The following is a 19,691-nucleotide window of genomic DNA, read 5'->3' as shown; positions in this document are numbered from 1 at the left end:
ATTTAATTTTATTTAAGAATTAGTCCCACTGTGCCCGTCAGCTGTTGCAGTGTTGGTCAGCACGGGGCCAGTGTTGCAAAGTGCCATCGCCCATTTAGGCGTGCACCGTGAGGCAGACGAAACTTCATCCGAATTTAAAAAGCCATGGACATGGACGACGAGGACGATCCCATTGTGGAGGAGGTGAGTATGGCAGGGGCACCATCCGTAGCCCATTCATAAATCCCCCGCCAATCCCCCCCAGATACCCGTGTTCCTGTCGAAGAACCTGCAGGACAGCTTGTACCTCTTCCAATACCCCACGAAAACGGAGCTCCCCAACCACGACGACTCGGTGATAGTCAATTGCTGTGTAAAACCGATCGCCCAGGAGGTGAAGGTGGACTTTGGCCTGGACATCGAGTCCTCGCACTTCGATCGCTTCAAGGGCGAGCAGTTCGCGGTGGCCGCCGACGGCAAGAACACCTATGGAGCAGTGCCGCCAAAGGGACAGGAGCGACCCACCTACAAGCGGGGCATCATGGACAAACAGGCCTTCACCAGCTCCCGGTCCATAACCGATGTGGCCAAGTATATCGTGGGCATCTTTACGGACCGGGAGGTCCATCTATCGCCGCTTACTTCCATAGTCCAAATGCGTCCGGTGCTCAATCACTTTGATAAGGATGACAAGCGCAAGAAGGCGGAGCAGAAGGCCCAAACAGAGGACACCGACGACGACGAGGTGCTGCAACAGGTGACGGTCAAGTTTGCCCGTGGCAATGCCAAGAACAGCGGCAAGGAGCAGCGTGCCGGCACCTATGAGAGTTTCGTCCAGCGGATTGCCGATGAGCCGTGGTGCGAGGCCTACTGGCACTCGAGGGGCACGCCCACCGCCGAACTGGAGCGCCAGAAGCTCTACGCCACCAGTCATCAGGGCAGTTCGTCCCTGGCCCTCGGCCCAGGCGATTATCTCCGCAAGCTATTGCCCTACGACGAGCATGTGCAGCAGGTTGTGGCTCCAACAGCGGCTACAGCAGCCGCCCAGGTGCTTCCCGTCTACAACAAGGCCATGCTCAAGACTATGCCGCTGCTGGAGCAGCTTACAGTGCTTCTCAGGGATGCCCGGATGCTTTCCTTCAGCGATGTGATCGACATACTCACCGAGAACGTGGATCCGCATGTGGCCGCGGATAAGGTGGTGGCCCTGCTGCCCCAGGTGGGCATCCTACTGCACGGCAATTGGGTTCCCCGTTCCGAGGTGGTCTTTCCCGAGAAGATGCTTTCCCATGCCAACGGAGTCTCCGCCGAGCAGATGATTCGCGCCAGGGATTATATAGTAAGTTAAGGCGCTAGTAGAGATTAGAGCCCTGCATGAATGGATTCAATGAATTATTTTAATTTTTTTTAGTTTATTTGAATGAATTAATTGGAATTTTTAGTTTAATAGAATTTAATGAATTTAAATTTTTGAGTTTAATAGAATTGAATGAATTTGAATTTTAAGTTTAATAGAATTGAATGAATTTGAATTTTGAGTTTAATAGTATTGAATGAATGACAATTTCTTTTGAAGAAGAAAGGCCCATAATTTTGTGATTAAATCTGCCTGAATTTAATTTTCTAAGCAGTTAAAATTGATTTTTTAAACATTTTTCACTTCTTGTTTAAATTTGAATTTTGAGTTTAATAGAACTGAATGAATGAATGGCATGAATTCCGAAATAATTCAAACGACAATTTCTTTTGAAGGAGTTAGGCCCATAATATTGTGATTAAATCTGCCTGAATTTTATTTACTAAGCAGTTAACATTGATTTGTTAAAAATGTTCCACTTTTTGTTTGAAAAGAAAGCACAAAAAAATCTGGAAAATTCAAAAAATTCATAAAAATTATTCACTTATTCATTCAATTCGAAATGAATTAGAAAAATATTCAATTTATTTCATGGCATACTATGATAAAACAAAAATTGAATGATTCACGCAGGGCTCTACTAGAGATATCACCTACTAATGGCTTATATTTCTTCCCCGCAGCTCTTCCGGTTCTCCCGCACGCCCTACCTCTTCCGAACCCAGGTAATGGCCGCCACCCAGTTGCCACCTGCGGAAACGCTAGACGTTCTGCGGACTGTGGCCCGGGTGAATACCACAAAACGCTGGGAGCTGCTCCTTCCGCCGGACAAGGAGTTCGAGCAAAAGTATCCCGAGCTGGTGAGCCGACAGGAGTACCACTGGACCGCCTCGGAGCAGCACTACAACGAAATGGACTGGGCCAGGGAAACGAAGCGCGTGCGCAAGCGTTCCACGCGGAAAAGCGAATCCCAGTCACTGTCCACTTCCATGCCGCCGCCTGCTACGAATCCCTCAGCCATCCTCCCCATGGACGCGTAGCATCGGATGATCACCTCCCGACGGCGGAGGAGCAATGGGAGCACAAGTCTTATACATCTAGCCACTAATAAAGAAAAGACCAACAAGTTTATTTTGTTACCACAAGTGACTGTGTAATCAGATCTGTAATTTCATCAGCCAAAGAATTCCTATTGGTTTTGGTTACTGTGTAGAGTTTTGAGTTGGGCGCTTTCTTCAGCTGCTCCACCAAAGGCAAGTTGGATTTTTCGGGTACAGAGACCACTAATGGTCTGGTTTTCTTTAGGAGATCACTCACAGCCAACTCAAAACGCTTGCTAAACAGCTCCATTTTGCCCACTTCGTCGATGATTAGGAGTTTTGAATCCTGAATAGCCAAGAGTGGCAAAGCGAGATCCTCAAATTCCTGGACAAACACCGAGTACTTGCCCACTTTGGGGCGGCGCAGTTTGTCTCCTGGATTCTCGCGTGCCAGGATTCCTCGTTTTCCTGCCAGCGTCACCACATCGAAACCGATCCTTTGCTTATTTCCCTCTCCTCGCACTTCCTCTGTATAAAAACCCTGGAGGATGTGTCCTTTATCTTTAATACTGGAACAAACCTTGCAAATCAGCGTTGTTTTACCAACTCCTAAAAAAAAAATTCGTGATTTAAAAAAGGTTTAAGTTATGGCTTGATTATAATATCACCTGGTGGTCCTGTAATTATAATAGTCTTGAGAATCGAACTTTCCATGCCGGCTTATTTTTGGTGATATTATTATTAGAATGGTTTATAGTTTGAACTAGATCAACCAGGAATGGAGAAAAAGGGTTCACTTTTTAATTTATTTTTAATTTAGTTTAATTTTTTTTAAGTTTATAACTATTAAGAGGTAAAAAAATATAGATTCAGATAGTATTTAAAAGAAATTGCAAAGCTTATAGCTAAAAGGCTTTGTTATACTATTAACAAATAAATATAAATATTAGGCGGTTTTTGAAAAAGTTCATTTAAACACGCGGGTTAAATGGTATATTCGAAAATAGGAAGTGTGGTATATATTGGGTATTTGGCGAGCATGCAGCAGGGTAACACTGCCGGTATATTGCGGCGCCCCCAGAACGGTCATACTGTTTCCAAAACTAAAAACGAGAAGTGCGTCGTGTTTTTCGTCGCGCGTGAATTGAAAATCCGTGAAATTCCGTGAACTCGCGTTTCTCAGATCCAATTGTTGCTCATCATTGCCTTGTGTTAGTGCCGAGAAATATCCAAGAAGACCGGATAATCCGAATTTCAATCCCAATCCGTATCCAAGGGCATTTTGGCTCGCAGCAAGCTGCATTTTCAGTTCTTTATTGTGAGATTCAAAGTTGCCCTGCCTGTTTCCACCGCTGCTTTATCGCCCCCTCCTCCGCCTCCCCTCATTCGCGCGAGTGCGTGTGCGTGGCTGGCTATAATGTTTTGGCCATAAAGTAGAAGAAAAGTGCAACCGATCCTCGCTAAAAGTTATAAACAAAATGTCCGAGGCCGAGCTGAAGAATCTGTCGCAAAATTCGGATGGCGATCAGGAATTGCTGCTCCATCAGACCACCCAATCCCTTTTGATGGCCAGTTCCATGATGTTCGTGGAGAATCCCATGGGCGCCGCAGGAGCAGGAGGAGGGGGAGGGGTCGGCGTTGTAGGTGGACCCGTTTCCCTGCCCCTCACGATCGCCATGCCCCCCCATCAGCATCATCCCATGCCGATCCCCTACAATGTGGACGAGCTGCTCAGGGAGAACAATGCCCTGCACTCGAAAATCAAGGAGTTGAGCCTGGAACGCGATCGCCTGCTCTGCGAGGTCTCCAATCTGCGGCTCGAGCTGGATATGTCGGAGCTCAAGAGGTTGCCCATTGACCTCGACGAGAAGTAAGTTCCTAACTAAGATATTTATATTTATAATATTTGTTTATGCATATATAGGGATGTCTTAAGAGAATTCCATATATTCTTATTAGTCATATTGGTTGCAACAAGAATTCTTGCCTCGCTATGCATTTTTATTTCCACATACTTCAAATCCAATTAGGAAAATGAGATCACTTTATCGTTAAAAACCTTTTGTACAAGCATAAATAACGATCTTAAATAATGTTCTACTAGGTATTAATTAATTAGCGAAATATATTACCAATAGTTTTAATATATTTTGCATAAAATTTTAAATAAAATTCTTATAATTTTAAGTTTTGCCTAATGGGACAAAAAAATTCCACAAAGTGAAATTATCAGTGGCTGTAATCATCATTAATTTAATTTATATTTAGGGACAGCATACTTCGGTTTATGTATTTATTTTCTTGATAATGCAAATACGTACAAGTACTCAATCAGATCGCTTTTATTTTATATATTGGGTCTTAATCTTTTCCTTAGTTTTCTTATCAAGGCGGTATTTGGCTTTCAAGATTCATGTCAAGGCCCTATTAAATCTTATTTATATCAGCGTTTAATATTATTATTTTCTGTGTAATGTGTTATGAATACGTTTTTTTCTAGGCGCAGTTATAAAAATAACGTTGATTTCTTATTTGCCAATTTCTGATGAGCAAAAGATGCACCTTATTAGACATTATTTATTTTAAAAAAAGATATGTAAGATTATTTTAAAATTCAGCATTTTACAATCTGAAGAATCTTTAATGACCTTTGGTTTTTTTTTCGGTTGAGATCGCCATTTTTGGCTGCATTTCCTTAACCCCCAACCCCAATATTTCCTTGCCCCCGGGTGTTGCTGTTGACTCAACTTCTGGTTGAGTCACATTTTCGTCCCCTTGTCCTTGCCACCTTGGCAGCTGCAGGCTGACAAGTCCAAGACCGACTTACTGGTTTTTGCAACCCCTTTTTGCACTCCTTACTTTGCTACCTGTGGGCTAATCGACACAGTCGTGGTCGAAATATTGGCTGCGCAATAGGAATTTCCGTACATAAAAAGCACTCACGTTGCTTATCGGTCCTAGAACATTAGATAATGTTATATTTATTCTTTTGGCAAATTGAAAATGAGTCATGAGCTCTGTTAGAATTACAGTTGCTCTCCGCTTATCGATCGACCAGAAACGAACACAATTCTCTATTTGTTTAGCTCTATCGCTCTGTTTTCCCTAGCTGATAACAAATAGTGCTACTTCGGGCGATAAGAACAGTTTCATGGGAATTCAATGTTAAGACCAAAATTTCGATCACTTATTTTAGGGTCTTTCGGGGGAGATTAACCCGACAAATGCATAGGTAAATATGAGAAAAGAAATATTAATAACGATACGCCTGGCATTTGCCATTGACAACCGAATAAAGGTGGAAATATCTCAATATTCGTACCTGACTTTGTTTTGCATGCGGTCATGCCCCACCGCAGACAATCTGTAGAAAAAAAGATATATATATACCCAAAGTGGGCGCAAATAAAGCGCAGTTATCTTTAACCGTTTTCTTTATTTTCGGGGCTTCTTGGCCTCTAAGGTCTGCCAGTAGAATCGTGGGCTCTTCCAATTATTCGCTGTGCGTTTTCTGTTTATTTTTTTAGTTTCTTTTTTTTTGTTTTTGCGGGCAGCTCACCTTCGCCAAAAACATTCAAACATAAAACAACACAAAAACATTAATTTTTAAGCAGAGATCATCGAAATTATTAATACTCTTTCAGTATAAAGAATACCATAAAATAATTGAATTTTATGTTAATGCGCATATTAAAGGCTTATCAAATGATTAAACAGATAAAGTAAATTAAATATTGACTTTATGATATTAGATCCAAAAATATCTCCTAGCTACGTAATATTATATTTTATAACATTCGACTGGTACAAGAATCTATCGAAAAATACAATAAATCACTTAATAAAAACTCCAGGCATCCCATTATGTTCTGTTAATTTTTCCATAACAAAATTAATATTTCAAACAGAATTCCAAATATAAAGAAAGGTAAATAAATAGTGCCAAAATGATACAGTGAGGGATACAGGGTAGTTTAAATATCTATGAGGTAAATATGTCCACGGGTAATCTTTTTCTCCTTTTTATCACTATAATTTTTTACCTTTCAATTAGCATAACTAAATGTAATGTGCAAGTGCTTACCATGGCTTAGATCCACTCTCAGATAAATTGTACAAGATAAGCCGCACGCACTGAATTGGTATATCTTTCATTATGGGAAAGAGTATGTCACGATGAGACATAAAACTCAAGATCAGAGATGTTGTTGAAAATGTGCGGGCAGCTTTCTGACTTATGAGTAAGGTTCCACTGCTGATGGTTGTTGTTTTTCTCTGGGTAAACTTCTGCATTTGGTCACTCCGCACTCCAAACTACACAGAAAACAATTAATAGGAGTAGATTTATATTTATTTTTATAATTTAATAGTTGTAGTTTAAAAATCTTTAAGAAAATTGCGTTTGTAACGTGATTATTTTTATTAAATCAAATGGAGTTTTCTTCTTTTCTTTAGCTATGCTACAAAAGATGATCTTACAAAATCAAATGGAAAATAATAATATTTTTGAACAGTGCTGCCACAATGTCGTTGTTTGGCTTGCCGCAGAGTTCAGCTCATTAGCCAGTTATCATCATCTAATAAAGCAGACACACGCACCGCAGGAAAATGGAGAAAGGGGGAAAGGGGAAAAGGGGGGTGGAAAACACTTGCCCATTTGAAAAGTGTTTTTGCTGTTGCTCTGGGTTTCTTTGTGATAATTAAGCGAGTGTAGTGGAGAGTCTATTAATTTCGTACGCCCCTCTTTAAAATGGTCATGGCCGGCGTTTGCAGGGGGGGTCACGAGGGGGAGGATGGGATAACGTTTTCCGACTACTTAATGAGTGTGTACTGTATTCTGTGACTTTACTAGGCGAAGTAGTTCTCTGCCCTTCTTTTATTTCATTTGCATGCAACATTTGGACCGAAGATTGCGGTTGCCCCCCATTATAAAAGGGGCGTAGATGATGGGGGTTTGGTGGTCAAAATGGAAGCCATGCGTGCTGCAAATATCTTTGAGGTTTGAGAAGAAACTTTTGTTTTAATTAAAAGATATGCCAAATGGACATGCAAGTTGGGGGTTGGATGATCTAAATGCACCAGCAGATGGGAAAAACTTTTTTTATAGGGGGCGGAGTCGAAAACGAGATAATAGTTGCATAAATACCATGCTGATTTTCAAGTGACTCCCTTTGTGGTTCTTTGTTTTTATCACTAATCCAGATGGTTTTATAATTGCGGTTTTGGTCTTAAACTTTGAAACGTTTTCAATTATGATTCGCATAGATTTTTATCTCGTTTTTATTCTTGTGGTTTTTTAAGATTTATTGTGGTTTCTTTTTCTTGATTATTGTTTATTAATGCTCAAGAAATTTTCCATAGGTAGCTGCTGATTGTTGACGTTGTGGTTTATCCTACTTCCTTATTTTTTGTAGTTCCTAGAATTTAAACTTGACTTTTGTGAGAATCTGTTCCTTTTAAATTTATAATTTTGAAAAGTGCCTTGCGGTTTTCCATTTCCGTATTGGATCGTTTAATGGAAGTCATTTGCATAAAAATGCTTTTTAGTTTTTATCGAACTCTATTATTCAGACCTAACAAATATAATTTATTTAAATGAAATACGAAATATATATAATTCCCCCATAGTCGTGTCAATTATTATGACAAAGTACTTATCCATCACCAGTAATTTCTCTCAATTATTTCAGTTGAGGAAGTGCTTCGATACCATTGTTTTTCCCTCCCAAAGTTCTCTATTGCAAATTAACACAATTAAGTTGATCGCTTTTCTGGGTTATTCCAGTGATCCATCCAAACACATCTGGGTTCTTTGGGGAACCATGTGTCGGTGCTTCGGCTTTAGGCTAGACCATTTATTATGCATGCAATAAACAAAAATGAATTTTTCAGTTTTCAATCGAAAAGTGAGATCATCAGCACCGCTGGCCAGCCGATAAAATAATAATTAAAATCATTTATATGAAATGTTTAATAAACAATGTCATTGCCAAACTGAACGTTCAAACTAAACTGTCAAGTCACAGAAAAAAAGCTTTGCGAAAAATTCCAGTTGGCTCAAAGTCTTTGGGGGATTAGAGTTGCCGGGCGAACAATGTAATCAATTAGAGGGCGTCCCGCTTTGGATTTAGTCGTTTGCATATGTTATTTTTGCTTGTACCCAACTCGTGCAGCTCGTTACGCAGATACAAAGATACAGTGATTGATGAGACATGCGTTCATGTTGGTTGTCCCTGCCCAAAGTGACAACTTCCGAGTCGATTTTCCCCATTCAGCGGAACTGGCTACCAAATCGAAACCAAAGTCGAACTCTCGTTGCTCCAGTGGCTTGTCAATCGTGTTTGGCATTGACAGCTAGCAGCCCAGTACGCTTTACATGGCCATAAGTCCCGGTCTTGGCCATCTTCTGGTAATTTTTGCTCGGTTCTGACGGCTGCGCATGCGCCCCAAAAAAGGCCATCGTGTGCTAGAGATTCAAACTATCTACCCAACTACATATAATGGCCAAAAACTGTGGGATTCGCTTTTGTCTTTGACTGAAGGAAGTTGGAAATAATGATCAGCTACTCAAATCGTGTCCATAGGAAGAGCTCAAAGAAGCTGGGTTGACAAAAATGAAATTTTTGAAATTTGAATAGCGGAATCGTTTGCCCATCTTTTGCCCATGTTTGCCCACCAATTAGTTTTTTTTGCCCACGTCCAGTTTTCGAGATATAAAATTTCGAAAATTTTCGAAAATTTTCGAAAGTCACAAATTTTTGGAATTCGATTTTTTTTTTTTTTAATCGTAAGAGAATCGTTTGCCCATGTTTGCCCACCTTTTAGAATTTTGAAAAAATTTAAACTTCAAAAGTTATCTTAATTATAAGTTTTTCCTTAAGAAAAAATCGTTTGCCCACCCTTTAAAACTGAATATTTTTGGAAAAAAACGTTTGCCCACCTCTCAAAACTAAAAAATATTGACTGCCCACCCTTTAAAAATACATTTTTATAAAAATTATCGTTTGCCCACCAATTAAAACTAAAAAATATTCACTGCCCACCCCTTAAAACTAAATATTAATGAAAATAATCGTTTGCCCACCCCTTAAAACTAAAAAATATTCACTGCCCACCCTTTAAAAATACATTTTTATAAAAACAAACGTTTGCCCACCTCTTAAAACTAAAAAATATTCACTGCCCACCCCTTAAAACTAATTTTATATAAAAACCATCGTTTGCCCACCTCTCAAAACTAAAAAATATTGACTGCCCACCCTTTAAAAATACATTTTTATAAAAACAAACGTTTGCCCACCTCTTAAAACTAAAAAATATTCACTGCCCACCCTTTAAAAATACATTTTTATAAAAATTATCGTTTGCCCACCTCTTAAAACTAAAAAATATTCACTGCCCACCCCTTAAAACTAAATATTAATGAAAATAATCGTTTGCCCACCCCTTAAAACTAAAAAATATTCACTGCCCACCCCTTAAAACTAAATATTAATGAAAATTATCGTTTGCCCACCTCTTAAAACTAAAAAATATTCACTGCCCACCCTTTAAAACTAAATATTAATGAAAATAATCGTTTGCCCACCTCTTAAAACTAATAAATATTGACTGCCCACCTCTTAAAAATTAATTTAAAAATGTTTTTAAACCGATTACCAGCTCAGAGAAGCTGGGTCGGGTAAAATTAAAATTTCGAATTTTTAATATGGGAATCGTTTGTCCACGTTTGACCACCTTTTAGTTTTTTTTGTCCACGTCCAGTTTCAAAAATATGGGATTTCGAAAATTTTCGAAAATCAAAAGGTTGAATTTTTTTAAATAATTCAGAACAATTTTGTTTAAAAAAAAAAAAATGTTAAAGCAAGAGCAACTAAACTTTTTCTTTCGCGAATCATTTACGGATAAATAACTGCAAATTCCTATTAAAAAAGATTTTGGAAATTTTGCACTTTAGTGGGGGTTGATATCAACTTAGCAGAACATCTCATAATTTTAAAAAAAATTGTGCGGCAAATTTTGTTCTTTCACGAATAATTTACGGAAAAATAACGGCAAATTGTCGATAGAAAAAAATTTGCATTTTCAAAAGTTGCATTGCTAACTTTATGCACATTGTATTTTCTAAAGTTTTGACTGTTTCAAAATTCTAAAGGGTGGACAATCGTGGACAAACGATAGACAAACAATTCCATACAAAAAAATTTGAAAAATTCAACCTTTTGATTTTCGAAAATTTTCGAAATCCCATATTTTTGAAACTGGACGTGGACAAAAAAAACTAAAAGGTGGTCAAACGTGGACAAACGATTCCCATATTAAAAATTCGAAATTTTAATTTTACCCGACCCAGCTTCTCTGAGCTGGTAATCGGTTTAAAAACATTTTTAAATTAATTTTTAAGAGGTGGGCAGTCAATATTTATTAGTTTTAAGAGGTGGGCAAACGATTATTTTCATTAATATTTAGTTTTAAAGGGTGGGCAGTGAATATTTTTTAGTTTTAAGAGGTGGGCAAACGATAATTTTCATTAATATTTAGTTTTAAGGGGTGGGCAGTGAATATTTTTTAGTTTTAAGAGGTGGGCAAACGATGGTTTTTATATAAAATTAGTTTTAAGGGGTGGGCAGTGAATATTTTTTAGTTTTAAGAGGTGGGCAAACGTTTGTTTTTATAAAAATGTATTTTTAAGGGGTGGGCAGTGAATATTTTTTAGTTTTAAGGGGTGGGCAAACGATTATTTTCATTAATATTTAGTTTTAAGGGGTGGGCAGTGAATATTTTTTAGTTTTAAGAGGTGGGCAAACGATAATTTTTATAAAAATGTATTTTTAAAGGGTGGGCAGTGAATATTTTTTAGTTTTAAGAGGTGGGCAAACGATTGTTTTTATAAAAATGTATTTTTAAAGGGTGGGCAGTGAATATTTTTTAGTTTTAAGGGGTGGGCAAACGATTATTTTTATTAATATTTAGTTTTAAGGGGTGGGCAGTGAATATTTTTTAGTTTTAAGAGGTGGGCAAACGTTTGTTTTTATATAAATGTATTTTTAAGGGGTGGGCAGTGAATATTTTTTAGTTTTAAGAGGTGGGCAAACGTTTGTTTTTATAAAAATGTATTTTAAAGGGTGGGCAGTGAATATTTTTTAGTTTTAAGGGGTGGGCAAACGATTATTTTCATTAATATTTAGTTTTAAGGGGTGGGCAGTGAATATTTTTTAGTTTTAAGAGGTGGGCAAACGATAATTTTTATAAAAATGTATTTTTAAAGGGTGGGCAGTGAATATTTTTTAGTTTTAAGAGGTGGGCAAACGTTTGTTTTTATAAAAATGTATTTTTAAAGGGTGGGCAGTGAATATTTTTTAGTTTTAAGAGGTGGGCAAACGTTTGTTTTTATAAAAATGTATTTTTAAAGGGTGGGCAGTGAATATTTTTTAGTTTTAAGGGGTGGGCAAACGATTATTTTCATTAATATTTAGTTTTAAGGGGTGGGCAGTGAATATTTTTTAGTTTTAAGAGGTGGGCAAACGATAATTTTTATAAAAATGTATTTTTAAAGGGTGGGCAGTCAATATTTTTTAGTTTTGAGAGGTGGGCAAACGTTTTTTTCCAAAAATATTCAGTTTTAAAGGGTGGGCAAACGATTTTTTCTTAAGGAAAAACTTATAATTAAGATAACTTTTGAAGTATAAATTTTTTCAAAATTCTAAAAGGTGGGCAAACGTGGGCAAACGATTCTCTTACGATTAAAAAAAAAAAAAATCGAATTCCAAAAATTTGTGACTTTCGAAAATTTTCGAAAATTTTCGAAATTTTATATCTCGAAAACTGGACGTGGGCAAAAAAAACTAATTGGTGGGCAAACATGGGCAAAAGATGGGCAAACGATTCCGCTATTCAAATTTCAAAAATTTCATTTTTGTCAACCCAGCTTCTTTGAGCTCATAGGAAGAGGTCTAATTTTTTTGGGAAGGGTTTTGCATGGTTGATTTCGGTGGGAAATAAACAATTGCATGGAAAATATTTGATTGTCTTAAGGGCGTAGTATTAACTTTCAACTCATTGGCTCTATATTTTAGCAACTATTTCAAGCATGACATTATTTTACGACTAAAATATACAAAGTAGTGAAACATTTAAATTGATAGGTATATATTATTAAATTCCAATGTGTCTTATTGAGTAAGTTTTTTCTTACAAATTCCCATTTAAATGTATCACACGTTCGAAAATCAATTAATGCTTCGTTAAAATAGTTTTAGCCAGCGAAATCATGATGATTGATTCTCGCGCAGCTGTTTGTGTAAATTATATAGCACAGCCTATGACTAATTTCCATTTTAAAAGTAAATTCAATTGTTTTTGCTTGTTATCGTTGCAAGAAAAATAAAATATAAAGCCCCATTAAGAACGAGCTTGAAATCCATTGAAGGCCATTTAGAAATCGAACGGATTTCCTTTAAAGGCTAACAGAAATACCCATAAAAAGTAATATATGCAAAAAGTTTGTGTAATATAACACTTATTTATGAATGTTTAATATATTCTACAAAAGCGATGAATAACTAATGATTTCTTAAAAATTATGTAGAGTTTTGTAAATTAACTTATTAGTAAGTCTATTAGTTTAAAAGGTTTTAATAATTTGATTATATGGCTTGCTTAGAAATCTTTATTAGATTCGGACCTAATAAACGGATAAAATAAACCATTAGAGGCTTTTACTATGTAATCATTTTATAGCTTCCACCCCAATAAACTTTCATCACCATCATGTGAGCCCTTGAGGCCTTTGTCTTATCTACGAGAACGAGAATGGGTGGTCGCCCTATGACAAAGTCTTTCAAAATGTCTGGGGCGACATCTTTCATCTGTTCATCTCCACTCCACTCTACTTATCTGTGCTCTGGTTCTAGTGCTTTGACTCACTTATCTTATATACGAAATAAATTTCGCCTGCCGGACAGACTGACAACTTCCGGTTGTGGTTGCATCCCCAGAGTAACAACCCCATCCACCCACTTTGGAGGTCGCAAATCGTGCCCCTTCTTCAATCAATTAACACTGCCTGGAGTCGTAAAGAAATCAGCGAAATAGGGGGAAAACAAATGAGGGGAATTTATTTAGAAGTAAGAATAACAAAATGCACCCTCCATTCTTTGACATATTAATGTTGTAAAATTAAAAAACCATCAACAAAAAACGTGTAAAATTCATATTTTCTTTCGTTGTCTAGGCGTGAATGTGTATTTTGTGTACATTGACCCAAATTTTGTGGGGATCCCTCTTCGGTCTTTTGGTTATTTTTCATCGCCATGGTTGAGTAGAGTACTTGGGCCCCCTGCGACCCCCCTTTTCAGGCACGCCCCAAAATGCGAGTGCCAAGAAAATGCGTTGTTGCTTAATTTTCTTGGGTTTCCCACTCTCTCTCTTATTTGTCAGAGTGCAGCGCCCTGTCTTCCTCTTCCTCAGGCTTAATATTCAAATTTTATTTGTTGCTTTTTCGAAAATTAAAAGCTCAAAAACATTCAACAGCTGTGGGCTGCTGCGTGTGTGCGTTGCACAGTGCTGTCAGAATTTTGAGACTGAAAAAGGCTAACCAAAAATTATTTTAGAAAAATATTTAAAAGTATAGAACTACAAATTATAAATAGTATACCTTGCAAAATAATATTAAAATTATTTTTAAACATATTTATTAATAAACAGTTTTCAACAAGTGCCTCAAACAAATTTTCTAGTAAATATTGTAATAAAATAATTTAAAATATTTAATAAAAAATTGTATGTTTTCAGATAAAGATTTTTTTTCTGATTTCCGGCTATTAATAAAAGTCGTAAATAAGCCAAATTATCTGAACTGTTGTGCTGCATTTGTTTGTGTAGGCAGGCGCTTGCAGAACCAACAACGAAAAAGCCACCAAACAAATATATTGCGATTTATGTGAATTTTTTGTGGGTTTTTCTTGTGCGTTTTTTTCGAACTCACTTTTGTCTTGCTCATCAGTCATCTGAAAACCAATGCCCCCAGGGCCCTTCTGCCCCCCGAATTAATACTGCTGCTATATCTTGACCTTAGGATTGTCTGCGCAGCGCAGCCCGATCGCCAACGTCAATGGACGGGGCTGCGCAGACGCCAGAAGATTGGCGCTGCTTTTGTTTTTTATTATTATTCTCTTTTTGCTTATTTTTATTGGTGACCCAATGGAGCGTCGCAGCGGCGCCGTTGAACGCACTCGGCCAAACGCCCACAATATATAATAATTTCGTGTTTTTAAATGCTGTTTATGTTGATTTCATTCATCGACGAGAAAACGAGAAAAAAAAGCGTAGTAGTGAGCCAAAAACGTAAAACGAAAATGAAAACGAGTCGAAAATGAGAGACACATGCAAATTGAATATATATTTTTTGAAGTGAGCTGACCACAAGAGAGTTGGCCACTCGTTTTGCACTGCAGAAAAAAATGTAGTGCCTTTTATATTGATACTAACTTTTATCTAATAAATTCGCACTTAAAGTTTTATTTTTGTTTAAAATATTATAACGATATAACATGTTTGGTAATGAAAACAATACAAAAATAGTTCTTTAATAAATAAAACGTAATGTATATACCAATAATTTTTTTTTGTATAAAATAATAGCTAATTAATTTTAGTATACTTTTTTTAATGATTTTTTAACATAAAATTCTTATTTAATATTTTTCTGTGTAACTTACAAGCAACCGTTGATGCTGAGCTGGTTAGCAACTAGCCAACCAGAAGATAGCCATTTATATGTGCCATTAATCGATTGTCAGCAGCCTCGTCATGGCCCGCGATCGCCATTGCGGAGAGTGTGGAGTGATTGGAGGTTGGTGAGGGGGGAGAGGGGAGCTGGAGGGGCAGGTGTGTTGACTGACAACCAGTTACCTGTTGCCAGATACCCTGAAATGGCCAAGAAGCTTCGACACTTTGTAAGAAGGTTAGAGGAGATCTTATTACTTAGGATTAAAAGATAAAATCAAGGTGGAATAAAAATAGCTCGGATTTCATTTGTGACCATGTTATTTGAATTTTTTATTTTGTCAGAAATTAAATACTTTAAAATTAAATAATATGGATGGATTGTAAATCTAAACTTAAATCTGGGCTTAAAATACTTAAATTGTATGAGATGTCAAATTCAAATTTTGGTTTAAGGATCTAAATTTTCTAGTCTTAAAATATCTGAATTGAGTTAGATAAAATTAAAATTATGGTTAGGGCATACAGAGTTCAGTTTTCTTAGCTTCACCTGCGTATTGATTACCAGCTTGCATTTTGCGTCTGTTACTGTTTTTAATAAGTTGCTCTCGTATTCGATTTCTGTTTAGTGTTAAACGCTTGGAGAGTTGCATTAGCGGATTGCATTACCCATTTGGGACCAGGCAACTGGCAATCATCATCATCGATGGTCGGTCATTATTATCCTCCACTTTTTCCGTGGGAAGGCAAACAAATGTTCGATATATATTGGCTTCAAGTTTTCTCCTACACCTGTGTAGCGAAATATATATAAATAAAATATATACAGTGGGGTGGGGGATCCGACAGGTGAAAATTAAGTTACCGTTAATTGCCACGGCGTCTACGACCTGAAAGGCTGGAAATATGTAGGATCCACCCACCCCCTTAATTGCCACACTTAATTAACACCCAACCCAACCCATTCCATGACAAATTGCAGAATTGATTTTTTAAACATTTTGTATCTTGGGAAATATCACTCCCTGAATTTCAATAACTCCAACTTGGAATTACGAATTCGTGTTTGGCGCATTAACATGCAGAGCGCAATGCTTAGGAAACAAAAACAAATTGGAAACAAAAACAGTGGAAACTGCGGGAAAACTAAGCCAGCAAGCGCCCCCACACACACTCGTGAGGCTGAATTTTCCTTCTCATGGCCGCCGAGAGCTCTAAAAATAGAGTTTAACAAACTGAAAAAGTATTCCACCACATACAAAGACACGCACACGCTGACAAAATTGAAAATTGGGGTTGGGGGAGGGAGAGGGGAGGGCTGGGGAAATTCTCTGGTCCCATTTTCACATTTCAATTTTACAAGCACACACAGAACGGCCGCCTCTCATTTCTCATTTCTCAACTCTCATTCTCATCTCGCATTCAGATGCATCCTCGAAAACCTCCGCCCTGCAATCCGCAATCTGTGGGAAGATGTGAGGGCATGCCAAAAGGGAGCAAATCTCAACACAGTTTTTTTTCCCGCGTTTGTCCCTACGTCATCGTCCTGTGCAGTCAACATCCTCATACCTTATCCTCAGCCTTTGTCCTGCGATTCGTCGCAATTCTTTAACATCAAAAATCAGGGGTGTTCAGAGGAGGGATTCGTTTTTTCTGGGAGTTTTAGTCCCCCGTGCACTTCTTGCAAGAAGGATCGAGTCACACTAATAAGGAGGATCTTAAAAATACTTAAAGTGGTTAACTAAGACGATCTTCAGCGACATAAATTAACTTATGAAGCATTAATACAACACAAAAATTGTCACACTTATTACTCTTGCAGCTAAACATCATAGCAAGAAGGGTCAGATTGAACCATTATTTAATAATTAATTACAATAATGTATCCTACTCTCACTTCTCGCTTTAATAAATTAAATAAAAATTATTTTAGAGCACCTTTTTTTTTATAAAAACCCAACTACGCCCCTGCGAAGAACCACCCCTGGGGAGCAAAGGGAGTTTTCACCGACTGACTGACGAGCGAGTTCGCTGGCATGCATTCTTTGTCCTCAAGGAGGAGGTTGAAAGGGGGTTGGCTGGATGAAGTGGGTGTCTGGAGGGGTGGCATCCTGAATGTTGCAAGCTCCATATCCATGGAGGATGCCAGCGCCTGCCACTTGGGCACTTGTGTAACAGCATTTCTGTTTGTTTTTGTTCATCTTCTAAGGCTAAGCACCCGCGTTCCCTTTTCACCATGTCAAGATCTCTGGTGGGGTATGTGGAATTGTTAGCTCAGTATGTGATCCAAAACAAATAGAGCGTTAAACCAAAACAAATAAAAGGAAATAATTAATGGTTTAGAAAAAGCAAGCAATGAATGTATTGTATAAAAATAAATTAGTGAAATAAATATAGGCTATCTCAGTCCAAAAAGTCGTAATGTTCCATAAATTAGTAATTAATCTTATTACAAACTATTCCGAAAATGTTTCCTCTTTTATAAGCGCAATTGATGTAAACTTCCTGCTCAAGAATTAGCCAAATCATCATGCTCGTTTCCGTCTCCTTATCAAGGAATCAACCCTGTAAATAGTTTTATTATATTCCTCACGATGTCGCTTCCTTTTGTGAAATTCGAAACCAGTGTGAATCAAAGAACCGTATTTGATTGCGTGAAATGCACATTTTGTTTGACTTTGAGATTTTTTCACAGGAATTGAATATATATTTTTTAATCCTAATGATTTTTGAATGCTCTTAAGAACATATTCTGTGATCTTTTAAAAAATGTTATCTTTAACTAAATGTTAGAATTTGTATTTAAGCCCAAACTCCTGAATTTGGTGAGGGTATTACCGAATTCATTAACTTGATGTTCATTAATTTTTCGCTCGCTGACTTTATGTGTTACCATGCGCCAGCCCAATGTTCTGCATCGTGTTCTTCATCATGTTCTCCCGGCTCTTCTCCTTTTCTCCCACCCAACAAGTCTCGTTTTCTCTCCTCCAGTTCATCTGCATGATGTGTCGTGGGTACATGAAGTGCTCTTTAGCGTTTGCTGACATTTTCTCTTCTTTTTTTGCAACCAAAATAAAACAACGAAATGAGGGGAAAATATGTAGAATGATGTAGTGTGTTGCACATGTTGTTTATATATACATAAATATTCAGATGGGACGGTCACTGCTCCAATTCGTCTAAAATTTTCCTATGCATTTTAATAATTTGTTTTTAGATATTTCGGTCGTGGATGTTTATTATGTGAACTTGTATTTACCGGTGCATTCTTGATCTTATATTTATAAATTTATTAGTGTTTTGTTTATTGCTTTACTAATTAGTTAAAATGCAATTTTTTGACTTTTAGGTATTACGATTTTTCTTAGAAATTATTTTATTTTAAATTATTAAATCAGCATCCTGTAAATCTAAGTTATTTTGATCTTATCCTACCTCTTCCTCTTTAAGATCATCAATTTGAGGCACCATTAATAAGCTGATATATCTGACAGGAAGCCAATAAGCCTTTGGGCCATGATATGCACTGTGCAGTCTGAGGAGTAAACACACGCCCCGCTAATAACTTTTCATCTTTCTGGAACTTCATCTTTCGACTAGTTCGTTTCCCAAGTTGTTCCCTATTCCAAACGACGCTCGATATGATATATGTCCACCTCACACTCACACTCCACCCACAGCCTTGGGCGTTCTTTCAATATTATGACAGCCAAGAGGGAAAATCTTTTGTTGCCATTGCGCTTAATTCATCTCGAGCATCTCGAAGTTGGTCTTTCCTTTCGCGCAGCAGTCCCTCTTCACAATCATCATCATCATCTTTTCCGCGTTTCATTTCCATTTGGAGGAATGATAAAAAAAAAAATGTGAAAATATTGTGGCTGCTCTTTTTTGTGTTTATTCTTCATAAGTTCCCTGTGTTCGTCTCTTCATCCACAGATCTTCAGCTTTTGTTTGTTTTCGTTGGTTTTAGGTGGGGCGAGATTAAAACTTTTCCTTCTTATCTGACGGAAAATTGTCTTTTATTCTATATATTTTTCTTCTTTTTTTTTGTGGTATCCTCGTTGGCAGTTGCATTTTTGATGCGCTTCATTGTCAGTTGACCCAATTCGATGGGCGTGGACCTCGGGGCAAATAGCTCCCACACTAACACCCCGTCTTCTGTCCCTTTTGTGCATCAAAACTCCCCACTTACCACCACCGCTCCCCCCTGCTAACCAAACCCCTCATTGCAGCTCGCTGAAATATTCATGTCTTGAGAAGCCATTCAGAGTTTTGAACTTCTTTCCAAGTTGATTTCTGTTCACACAATAAAATGCACGAAGTGGGCTTGCTGGGTGGCTACACTATAATAAAATATTGCTGAGAAAAAATACAATAAAATATTTTATTATGACACATGGTATAAGCATTTGCAAAATATTAAAATTATTCAAAGAAATCTCCAATGATTCGCTAAAAGAAATATTTAAAATAAAAATGACAATTATAATTCTGGAATTTTACAAAAATTAAACTTAATAATATTTTGAATACCATTCGATTTCTTTATTTAATTATTACTCAAAATAAATATAAAAATTAAAATAAAC

General features: G+C 37.3%; 3 protein-coding genes across 3 annotated transcripts in view; 2 read left to right on the top strand and 1 right to left on the bottom strand.

The window, feature by feature from the left end:
• The first annotated feature begins 41 nt into the window (after window positions 1-41).
• On the top strand, window positions 42-2,481 carry Polr3E (RNA polymerase III subunit E). Its single transcript, XM_017143810.3, has 3 exons — window positions 42-183; window positions 245-1,318; window positions 2,020-2,481. Exons 1-3 carry the CDS (start codon window positions 145-147, stop codon window positions 2,374-2,376), a joined length of 1,470 nt encoding a protein of 489 aa, XP_016999299.2. The 5' UTR covers window positions 42-144; the 3' UTR covers window positions 2,377-2,481.
• On the bottom strand, window positions 2,464-3,133 carry LOC108058851 (cancer-related nucleoside-triphosphatase homolog). Its single transcript, XM_017143811.3, has 2 exons — window positions 3,045-3,133; window positions 2,464-2,985 (listed from the first exon to the last, which is right to left on the bottom strand). The coding sequence occupies exons 1-2, from the start codon at window positions 3,088-3,090 to the stop codon at window positions 2,465-2,467; spliced, it is 567 nt and encodes a 188-aa protein (XP_016999300.2). The 5' UTR covers window positions 3,091-3,133; the 3' UTR covers window position 2,464.
• A 348-nt stretch (window positions 3,134-3,481) lies between these two features.
• siz (Brefeldin-resistant Arf-GEF family protein schizo) overlaps window positions 3,482-19,691 on the top strand; it is a 47,430-nt gene continuing 31,220 nt past the window's right edge. The window contains exon 1 of the mRNA XM_070215045.1: window positions 3,482-4,246. Within this exon, the coding sequence (XP_070071146.1) occupies window positions 3,855-4,246 (392 nt within the window). The 5' untranslated portion in view covers window positions 3,482-3,854. The remainder of the gene's footprint in view (window positions 4,247-19,691) is intronic.

Source organism: Drosophila takahashii, chromosome 3L (assembly GCF_030179915.1).
Source record: "Drosophila takahashii strain IR98-3 E-12201 chromosome 3L, DtakHiC1v2, whole genome shotgun sequence".
NCBI lineage: Eukaryota > Metazoa > Arthropoda > Insecta > Diptera > Drosophilidae > Drosophila > Drosophila takahashii.
This window is presented reverse-complemented; position numbering and strand designations above follow the sequence as displayed.